The sequence below is a fragment of the Myotis yumanensis genome, unplaced genomic scaffold (assembly GCF_028538775.1).
Source record: "Myotis yumanensis isolate MYYU_CA2020_CCGP unplaced genomic scaffold, mMyoYum1.0.hap1 SCAF_23, whole genome shotgun sequence".
In the NCBI taxonomy this organism is placed as follows: Eukaryota; Metazoa; Chordata; class Mammalia; order Chiroptera; family Vespertilionidae; genus Myotis; species Myotis yumanensis.
Window position 1 is genome coordinate 6,551,213 of NW_027223774.1, and position 11,262 is coordinate 6,562,474.

Here is an 11,262-nt window from a genome sequence, read left to right on the forward strand (position 1 = left end):
CTGCGTGCCCCCTACTGGGGACTGAACCCACAACAAACTGGGCATGTGCCCTTGAGTGGAATGGAACCCTGGACCTTTCAGTCCGCAGGCTGACACTATCCACTGAGTGAACCAGCTAGGGTTGACCCTTGCTGTATGTATGTATGTATGTGTGTATGTATGTATGTATTTATTTATTTATTTCCTTAGTTAGTTAGGTAGTTAGTTATTATTAACCCTTGTTTTTGACCTTAGATATCTTCAAATGTGTTTGCTCACCCAGTTTCCTGTCATCCTTTCTGTGCAGTTGTCCTTATTTGGTATTCTGTATTACTGTTTGTCTTCATGGTACTCTTATTCCCATTTCCTGTGGGATTTTATTTCATGGATAGGTGTCTACTTACTTTGGGATGGGGACGATTCTGTATCTCTGATTCTGCCATCTTGCTGATGTCGTTCTCATAGGTCTTTTGCCTGTGATCCCATTTGTGGTTTGTTGTTCTACCACAGTGCTGACCATACCTCATTTTAGGTTTTCTTTTAAGATTTGCGTCATTTATCTCATGCTGTGGCTCAACTTGGATTTAAGAGGCAAAATCTTTTGTGCATCACAGGAGAAAAATGACTTTATCAATAACAGGGTAGACCCAGAGGCAGTCTTGCCTTGGAGAAGGACTCTGGGGGCGGTTTTCATGCCTGGTCTTTGTTAAGTTCTTAACTTGGAAGCCATTAATCCTTGATTGGACCAGTTCAATGGAATCAACCTTCCAGGGACATATCTTGTTTTAATTGTACCTTGTTAACTTGTGTAAAGAACTCTGTACCTTTTAATCACAGTAGAGAGAGCTTGTATCTATTGCAAGCCAGAACAGGAGTATGGTTACCTGTGCAGATGGATCGACGATGGCAGGAAAACTCTCTAGCTGGAGCTCTCCAAGCCATTGCGGAAGGAATATTAAAGAGGTCAAAAAGGTTTATTGGCATATTAATCGCTGTAATTCTTAGACTAATTACTATAACAGCAACTGCTGCAGCAGCTGGGGTAGCATTACAGCGATCAGTCCAACTGCTACTTTTGTTCAAGACTGGCATAAAGATTCAGAACGGTTATGGAGTTCTCAACGGAAAATTGATAGTGAAATCAATGAACAATTAGCCGATCTTGAACAATCAGTAGTTTTACTAGGGGACCAAATTGTTAGTCTGCAAAGGCGATTACAGTTAAAATGTGATTGGAACCATACTACTTTATATGTCACCCCTGTACCTTATAATGAAACAGCTTTGCTATCTTCTCTGTCATGAACCTGAAGCAAAACAAAAAAGGGGGAAATGTAGCTGGACATGTGGAATGAGAAGTTAACTAGAAGAGGGCGTTCTGCCAAGAAAAGACGGGAGCCTGCAAGCAGGCCACGTCAGAACAAAGTCTTGCAAACGGCACTTATTGTTCAGAGGCAGAACTTTCCATGAGGTGATAAATAGCCCATGAGGGCATGGAAAGTTCAAGGGAGGGCGCACTGCTGCAGGTGGAAAGGGTCTTTGTATAACATAGGAAATTAATAGTTTAACGTATAACTTAGCTCAGATGATCTCATTAGCATGCCTGTTAATCATTGTCACTTGCTGTGCTCCATTGTTAGTTGCTGTACTCCCCAAATAAAAGCCATGAGGGCTTTGGGGGCCTTTGCTACTTGTCTGACTAGCAATAGCTCTCTGCTTCTCTAAACTCAATCCTGCACGCCGAGATCACCTCAGCGTCACCGTTCACAAAGAACATCAGTAGTGCATCACAGGAGAAAGATGACGTTATCAATGACAGGGGAGACCCAGAGGCAGTCTTGCCCTGGTGAAGGACTCTGGGGGCGTTTTCATGCCTGGGCTATGTTACATTCATAACTAGGAAGCCATTTTGTTCAACAACAAAAATGTTTTGTTACCATTGCCCACTCTTTTCCCAGTTCTACTTCTTGTTTAATGTTGACTCTGCCTATGACTCAGTTTTAATAGTGATCATTCTACTCGGATTCCCAGCCCATGGATAACCTTAACCTCTTCCAGCTTTGTACTTCTACCTGTTTCACACATCTCGCTTTACTGCACTCCAATGCTGTTGCATGCCTGCAGAGCTTAAAGTACACACGTATTATATTGACGCTGAACAGCACGTTCTTTACTATAATTGATATTTTATGGGTTTGAGCACATTGAAATTATTTTACACAGATTCATTGCGCCAGCATGAAAGGTCCTAAAGGAAGCCATTTGTGGAGTAATAACGAGCAGACCCTGCCTCTCTTCTTTTTGTGCCAGCCTATGCTTCTGTCCTCCACTGCTGAGATTTTCCTCATCCAGTGACCTTTTGGGCCATGTTATATATAACAGCCATTTCCTGAGAGTCTCCCTGACTTGTCTTGAAAATCATTGTATGGAATCATGTCCAGTTGTGACATAAACAATTGTGGTGAAGATATTCTGTTTTTATCAGGTCAACATGCACTTTTGCTACGTTTCTTTTCTTCAGGTTGCTGCTGTGGAGCAGAGAATGTGGAGGCAACGACTGAACAGAAGGTTTCTGTAAGATTGTCACAGGCAAGGAATCCCAAGTTAGCCTTGTCTTTCCAGAAGAGCCACCCCTGTGAGGGTTGTGGGCTAGTCTTGGGAAACATTTTCCACATGATGGAGGGTCAGGGAACACAACACGGACAGATACTGTTGAGGTGTGGGGCGTGTGCAAAACAATTCTATTTCCGTGCAAAATTTCACCAGCAGCATGTGAAAGAGAAGTCTTTCACTAGAGGTGTGGAGAGGATCTCACTTGCAAACAGCTGCAATTTCAGTGTGTCCCAGAATCGTTTCACATGCGGGGAGGTTGGGCAGGGTGTTCTTACAGGGTCAGGACATCTCCAGCTACAGGGTACTCAGACCAGGGACAGTCCAACCGCAATTTCGACGTGTGGGATTTCGTTTCAAAGGAGAAAAAATTATTACAGTAGAAAAGAATGTAAGAGAGACATTAGTTGCACCCACACGTTTATTCAGGAAAAAGGTGTCCATCTTGGAAGTGGGTGTTGTGTGTGCTCTGAATGTGGAATATATTTCACCAAATTTTCTAGCTTTCATTATCAACAGAGAGGTCACACTGGAGAAAAGCCTTATAAATGCAGTGAATGTGGGAAATCTTTTGCACGGAGCAATGGCCTTCATTATCATCAGAGAGTTCATACCGGAGAAAAGCCTTATAAATGTAGGGAGTGTGGGAAAGCTTTTATCGCTAAGGCTGACGTTCATCAACATCAGAGAGTTCATACAGGAGAAGAGCCTTATAAATGCACTGAATGTGGAAAATCTTTTACCACTACTAGTGACCTTCATTGTCATCAGCGTATTCACACTGGAGAAAAGCCTTATAAATGCAGTGAGTGTGGAAAATCTTTTTCCCGGAGCAATGCACTTCGTTATCATCAGAGAGTTCATACGGGAGAAAAGCCTTATAAATGCAGTGAATGTGAGAAATGTTTTAAAAGTATCAGTGGTCTCCAATATCATCAGAGAGTTCACACTGGAGAAAAGCCTTATCAATGCAGTGAATGTGGGAAATCTTTTACCTCTAAGAACATCCTTCATCAACATCAGAGAGTTCACACTGGAGAAAAGCCTTATAAATGCACTGAATGTGGGATATCTTTTACCCAGAGCTCTGCCCTTTCTCATCATCAGAGACTTCATACAGGAGAAAAGCCTTATAAATGCAATGAATGTGGAAAATCTTTTACCTCTAAGACCCACCTTCATCATCATCAGAGAGTTCATACTGGAGAAAAGCCTTATAAATGCACTGAATGTGGGAAATCTTATAAAGGCAGAAGTGGTCTCCTATATCATCAGAGAGTTCACAATGGAGAAAGCCCTAATGAGTGCAATTAACACTTGGATTGCGGGAAACGAGTTAAGTCGGCTCGCGTGAATTGCGCGTACTTCGCGGGAGCCGTCTTAACTCGGTTCATATAGATTTGCGGTGGAGTGCGGGAAACGTGTAAACTCGGGCCGATTGTAACTGCGTATTACCAAATATTTGTTTGTTTGCCGTTCACAAAGATACCTACCTGCGTATGCGAACCGTTTCATACCCATTGGGGTAATAGGTATCATAAAAATCCCTTGTAAGTAGAGAACACTTTATGGCGCTGGTCGAGTACAATACCGTTAGGGTACCAATGTATTGTTTTCTCATTTTATAACCGATATCCCTGGATATCTCACCATGCAAAGAGAATAGTTATTGAGAAATACTTCTTGTGTCCGGACGTCTTTAGTTTTGAGTTTTGTGAATATTATTACGTGTTTAAATATTTAAATATATTGTGATAAAGACATTCATATAGAATTTTTTAACCAAATAAAATAAAATCGTTCCGCAAAGTGTTCGCATAATAATTAAAGAAAATAATTAATAAAAGAAAAACATTTTGAGAAGGTGTCGCGTATGTTCCGTTCATAAATTGCGCAGTGAGACACGCTACATGTGCAAATTTTGCAATATACCTCTACATAAAGGGGCGTGTTTTGAAAAATATCATACGCTAAAAAACTATTAATTTCTATTTGTTTTGATTTATTATGAAAATTTTATTTTAAACTTTAAAAATATGTGTATATTTTTAGGTAATAAGTATTTTTTGGGTTTTTCGTATTTAGTTTATATATATCGAATTATTTATGTACTGAATAGATAAAAAAATGTCTGTGATTGAATAAATTTTCATTTTTTACACAAGAAACCGAAAATTTCATTTCAATCGAACCCATACTTCAAAAGATATAGGCATTTTAAACTAACTCTGATTTTGCGCGGGAAACCTAAATAATTGCCCGCGCCATCTTATATTTTGGCGGGAAATTCACCCGACACCGTAGTGTTAATTTGAGGAATCTCTTAGCCAAATTTCTAAATTTGTTCTCCGCATAAAACTACAAATGTGAGAAATTTCTTAGATGTGTAGGAAATGTAGTTTCTTATTTAGGACTTAAAAATACTACAAGAAAATTTGTGAATCCTCATTTTTCTGAATTGTATCTCATATATTTAATCCCCTATATTCTGTAAAGTTCCCATTAAGTGTTTTTGCTGTTGTGTTTGTGTGTTTTTATGTTGGAACACTATGTAATTATGTTGCACGTTCTAACATACAGAGATGTCCTGCCAGATCTATGTCACTGCATATTTCTGTTGCTGAAGGTATTTCACCTGAACCACCTATAAGGTCTCTACAGATGGCATCAGTCACCATCCTCCTGTGCCCAGGGAAGTTAAGTCTGTTGTCTAATTTGTTGTTGGAAATGAGGAATACCTGAGCCCTTATTTCTTTCTTTTTTCTCTGTCATGCGTTGCCACATAGGACTCATTACGGTTGGCCCCATAAACATAATGTTGCAGAAGAACTGCCATTTTCACGGACATACTTTCCATAGATGCTAATGATAAGTTTATTACGTGCCTAAGTCATCAATGAAAGATCTGCCAGTCTCATGTTCTTTGGCTTGTAAAATAATGAAGGCTTTTTCCTAAGACTTCTTTAATCTGGGGTGTTCTATTTACTCTATAGATTAGTTTATAAGGCGATCTGGGCTTTCCAAGCATGATGAGGTGAAAAATTTTTATGGGTTCTCAAACATTTTTCCCTTGGGGGAACCATATGGTTCAGAAATTAGTTCAGCAGTTTTTTGGCAAATTTACATTGCTGCCCATATTTTCCTAGGAAGCACTGGGACACTCTACTTCTCATGTGAAGATGGGTGCTTTGAGACACGGAGATCACTCCAAAGAGGGGTAGCTGGGACAACCTCAAGTGTGTCTGGGAGCATGAATTTTTTTTCTTGTTTGCAAGCGATGCCAATACGTGTGAAGTGAATCTCTGGCCCAGGTCCTGCAGGAGGCCCTGTGCCCTAATGCCTACCATATCACGGGAGATGGTCACTGGTTTGAGGACAATTGCATTCATGGGAAACCCTGTTACTACAGAAACACTGACCTAATTGTTGTTGGATGAGACTACACCCATTTAGATGGAATGGTCCTCATCTAACTGTGCATCCAGGAATTATTTCGAGGAAAAGACTACAAGAGCTGTGTGTACACAGATCTGAGGGACTCCAGGCATGTTTATCTTCTGTGGAGCAGTCATTGTCATTGATTATAATAATCAAGATGTTTTGTGGCTCCTGTAGTTTCTCAGAAGTTCCCATCAGAGCCATTGGTGCGCTGGCATCAAAAGAAAGATGGAGACAACGGCTGTCTTTAGTCCAGGAATGTGGCTTTTGGGTTTGGGTGAAAGTTCTTCATTGTTTGTTACATTTTCTGTCACTGAGATGAGACTCTCACCCAGAGGGCATAAGTACAAGGGGATTGACTATAGAGTTGCCAAACCTGTTCTTCCAGAATACTAGTGAACCATTTTTAACAGGTGTAATGAGTCAATTCCATGTGTTATAGTGTTTCATAAATCTTGACATGTGCATGAAACTGAAACCATCATAGTCATAATGCTGACCATATCTGTCTCTGTGTAATTGCATAATGACCTCTTGTAATCTGTCCCTGTTCTTCACAGCTTTCCTAGTAACCATGGATTTACATTCTATTTTCATAGAGAACTTTATTTTTCTAAATATTTTTCTGCTTTAGTTTTCATAAATACTTGGAGATTTATTAAAGTTACACTAGTAACTCATCTTTTTTTCTGATATTCTTATCATATATCAGCATCAATTTTTCCATTTTAATAAATGTTTGCTTATTTCTAATAAAGCTGGTACAAACATTTCTTCATAATTCCTTGTATGTATACAAGTGTTATTTACCTTTGTGAAAATTTCAGTGCATAATCTGTGGTTTTTGAGTAGATGAATGTTTAAATTTACTGAGGTTAGCAAATTGTGATCTAAATGGACTATACCACCGGGGCCGGTGTGGGTCAGTACTTGTCCATCATCTTGTGCAGCATAGGGTTGTGGATTTGATTGCCAGTGGGCATATGTGCCTGTGTTGTGGGCTAGCTCCACAGAAGTGGGTGTGGAGGAGGTCACTGGCCAATATGGCACTCTTCCATCAATGTTTCTCTCCCTCTCCCTTCTCTCTCTAAAAATTAATAAACTATTCTTTGAAAATAAAAACTATGCCGAAACCGGTTTGGCTCAGTGGATAGAGCGTCGGCCTGTGGACTGAGAGGTCCCGGGTTCGATTCCGGTCAAGGGCATGTACCTGGGTTGCGGGCACATCCCCGGTGGGGGATGTGCAGGGGGCAGCTGATCGATGTTTCTCTCTCATCGATGTTTCTAACTCTCTCTATCTCTCTCCCTTCCTCTCTGTGAAAAATCAATAAAAAAAATATATTAAAAAAATAATAATAAAAATAAATAAATAAATAAAAAGAGGCTGGTTAGAAAGTCAATCTTTTAAAAAAAAAAAAAAAAAGAAAAGAAAAAATAAACCTATCCCTAGCCAGTTTGGAACAGTGGATTGAGAGTCAGTCTGTGAACTAAAGGGTCCCTGATTGGATTCCGGCCACGGGCACATGTCTGGGTTTGGGGTTGAATCCCCAGTAGTGGGCGTGCAGGAGGTACCATCAATGATTCTCTCTCCCTCTCACTTCCTCTCTGAAATCAATAAGGAAATATGTTTAAAAACAAAAAACATCAGTGTCTATGAGCATGTCTCACTAAGAATGGAGTGACTCACCCAATAGCCGAGCTCTATGGTATGCTAATAAGTAATAAAGATTGTTTTTTTTTAAAAAAAAATTTTATTGATTTTTCACAGAGAGGAAGGGTGAGGGACAGAGAGCTAGAAACATCCATGAGAGGGAAACATCCATCAGCTGCCTCCTTCACACCCCCCATTGGGGACGTGCCTGCCACCAAGGCACATGCTCCTGACCGGAATCGAACCCGGGACTCCCCAGTCCACAGGCCGAAGTTCCAGCCACCGAGCCAAACTGGTCAGGGTAAGATTGGGGGTTTTTTTTGTTTGTTTCTTTTTTGGTGTTTTTTTTTTTTTTTTTTTTTTTTGGCGTCCCTGGGTGGGTACGAAGCAAGATTGTTTTTTAAAAATAAATAAAATAAACCTTAACTGATTGTACTTTTTTGTATTTTTCCAGTGGTGTGTGAGGGATTCGCATTCTTCACATCCTAGAGAATATTTTGTTTGCTCCATCATTATTTATTTAAACATTTTGTTTTGTAAGTTTGTCATGCTACCTCACTGTTTGGTTGTATTTTTTCTAGAAATTTATGGTGAGTCTTTTCTCAGATGTATATTTTTAATATATTTTATTTTTTTATTTTTAAATATATTTTATTGATTTTCTACAGAGAGGAAGGGAGAGAGACAGAGAGTTAGAAACATCGATGAGAGAGAAACATCGATCAGCCGCCTCCCGCACATGTCCCACCGGGGATGTGCCCGCAACCCAGGCACATGCCCCTGACCGGAATCGAACCCGGGACCCCTCAGTCCGCAGGCCGACGCTCCATCCACTGAGCCAAACCGGTTTCGGCTCAGATGTATATTTACTGTGCCTATATCTGTCTTAAAACCTCTGATCATATGTTCTGCCTACTGTTTATGAGTTTTGGCAGTTTTCTTTAACAAAAAGACAATGGGATAACAAATATGAATGTTAGAATTTCACTCATTTTTTGCCTTTTTGATTTAGGAAATAAATTTTTGTATTTGTATAATGTGTTTTAATAATTTTTACCTTTTAAAAATATATTTTTTGAGAGATTTTAAAAATATTTTTTATTGATTTCAGAGAGGAAGGAAGAGGGAGAAAGAGAGAGAGAATCATCAATAATGAGAGAGAATCATTGATGGGCTACCTCCTTCACACTGCTGCTGGAAACGACCCTGCAACTCAGGCATGTGCCCTGATGAGAAATAGAATGGGGGACATCTTTGTGCATGCACCGATGCTTAACCACTGAGCAACACCAGCTAGAAATTTTTTAGTTTTTAAATCTATGAACAATGCATTGAACACTTTTAATTTTATTTATTTATTTTTTTAAAAATATATTTTATTGGTATTTTTACAGAGAGGAAGTGAGAAGGATAGAGAGTTAGAAACATCAATGAGAGAGAAACATTGATCAGCTGCCTTCTGCACACCCACTACTGGGGATGTGCCCGCAACCAAGGTACGTGCCCTTGACTGGAATCGAACCTGGGACCCTTGAGTCCACAGGCCGACGCTCTATCCACTGAGCCAAACCGGTTAGGGCAAACACTTTTAATTTTAATCCGCACTACTAACATTCTCCATCACCTTCAGAAGAGCATCCTTAGGAAACATTCTCAGGACAGGAACTCTTCAGTTCCCCAGTGCCAACAAGCACCTTTGTTTTTAAGGGCTTTTGAGAAAGAACTGGGGCCTTTCTGAACCCACTGACCCACCTGCAGGGAGGCAGTCCTGTGGGCACTAAGGTCTCAGTGTTGGGCCTCCAACCTGGAATCTCCAGGAGACTCACTATAGCTCCCTGCACCTCAGTTGGTTAAATGTGGACATGACCCTGATAACGGGACTTAGCTAGGACTGTGAGGATCAATAAAAGTTGCAAACGTGGTACTTGCCTGGGCCAGGCTTCCAGAGATGACTTTTTGAACATTTTCTCTTTTAATTCTCACAAAAACTGGGGAAGTCTAAACTGATACTGAACTGCTGGGAACATCTTCGTTTACAGAAATGAGGAAGATTTTCCAAGATTACTTAAACAATGCCAGGGCTGAACAGCAGACTCTGAGTGATGGATGAATGATTACTCTGACACATTTCTTTTGTGATAGAGAGGGCTAAGGGACTGCCTGGCTATCAGAACCAAACAGCCCCCTTCGCCTGCCTCCTTAGGCTTTTATTGTAACCACAGCTTGAATAAAAATTAACTATTAGATACTATCAGTAGGGTAAGCATCCTTGAGATCACACAAGTATCTGCAGCGTCCTTTAACAAAGGACATCTAAAGACTAAGCATAAAGATTTTAGTAAACACCCAGGTGCTCGCACGTATATAGACTTGCTTCCTCACAAAGTAAGTGTCAGATATAAAGCCTGGATTGCAACCTAGTGTTGGGCCTTCGATTGTCAGTGGGGAAAAGGGCCTGGTAGTAGGCTAGGTCCCCAGAACGAACGGGATGTGCACAAGGCTAATGATCAAGGTTTCACTGTCATACAGATGCTTCTTTGCCTTAATTCTCTAAAAATCAGTACAATATTATTTAAAAATAAATATAAATTGATTGTGCATTTTGCATTATATTAGCACCGTCGTCGGCAAACTGCAGCTCGCAAGCCACATGCAACTCTTTGGCCCCTTGAGTGTGGCTCTTCCACAGAATACCACCTGTGAGCCCAAGCCGTCCTCCCCTTCCTCCGCGAAGTGGCTTCTCAGAAATCCTAGAGGGGGACTGGGGAGGCTGCCCAGAAGCGGAGGCGGGCGACGTCGACCTGGATTACAAGATTGTAGACAGAGCAGGTGAGTGTGTCCCTCTGCTAACCTCTGCAGCCGCCCACCTCCCCTGGGTTGTGCCAGGAGGGGACAGGATTCCCCGGGCCCAGGCAGAGGGAGGGGAACTGGACCGCTGCCCTGACCCTGGCCCCCGGCAGTTCAGGCCGGTGCCAGCTGCTCTGTGTCCTGTGTGTCCTGTCCATTGTCACCTAGTGGTGAGGAAGTTGATTGTCTCCATGCCCGCTCTGCCCAGATGTTCAGACAGCTGCTCGTTCTGTCCCTCCTGCTCTGGACCCTGGGCACTCAGGCTGGCTGGGGCCCCTGTGGGAGCCTCTCTCCCCTTTCCCTGTGGCTTATGCCTTGTATCTGTCACTTAACTGGTTCTCTCTCCTTCTCAAGCCGTGTGTCCGCCTTCTTACCTTCCACCCTGCACACCTACCCCAGTCTTGGGCCTCACATAGAGTAGGTGCTTAGCACCCCGCTTGGAATTCACCCTATGGCCACCAGGGGGTGCACGCACCCTATGCTGGTCCACAGAGGCACCTGTGCGGTGGGGCAGTGGTCATGTGGCCAGAAACCTTACGCTTCCCAGATCACTGGTGGTTTTGTGACAGTGACCAAGGGAGAGGATCTTCCAGAGGAACCAGCCTGGCTGTGAGGCCGGGAGGACAGGGGGCTTACTGCTCTTCTGTGTGATCCCACATAATGTCCCGCTTTCACGCATTCTAGTGGAATTCACCTCAAATAGGCCAGGAGCGCCCAGTGACCTCCACTTGACTGGA

The 11,262-nt window shown here is 41.9% G+C and overlaps 1 protein-coding gene across 3 annotated transcripts in view; it reads left to right on the forward strand.

Moving 5' to 3' along the window:
* LOC139000376 (zinc finger protein 211-like) overlaps window positions 1-11,262 on the forward strand; it is a 30,693-nt gene that overhangs the window by 8,290 nt on the left and 11,141 nt on the right. For 2 of the 3 annotated variants that reach the window (XR_011469572.1, XM_070402604.1), the window contains exon 2: window positions 10,295-10,507. Coding sequence is in view for 2 of the 3 variants with exons in the window: in XM_070402604.1 (XP_070258705.1) it covers window positions 10,329-10,507 (179 nt within the window). In the remaining variant the exon portion in view is untranslated. Of the gene's footprint in view, window positions 1-2,500; window positions 4,555-10,294; window positions 10,508-11,262 lie in introns of those variants that run through there. The other variant, XM_070402603.1, reaches the window with a different exon arrangement.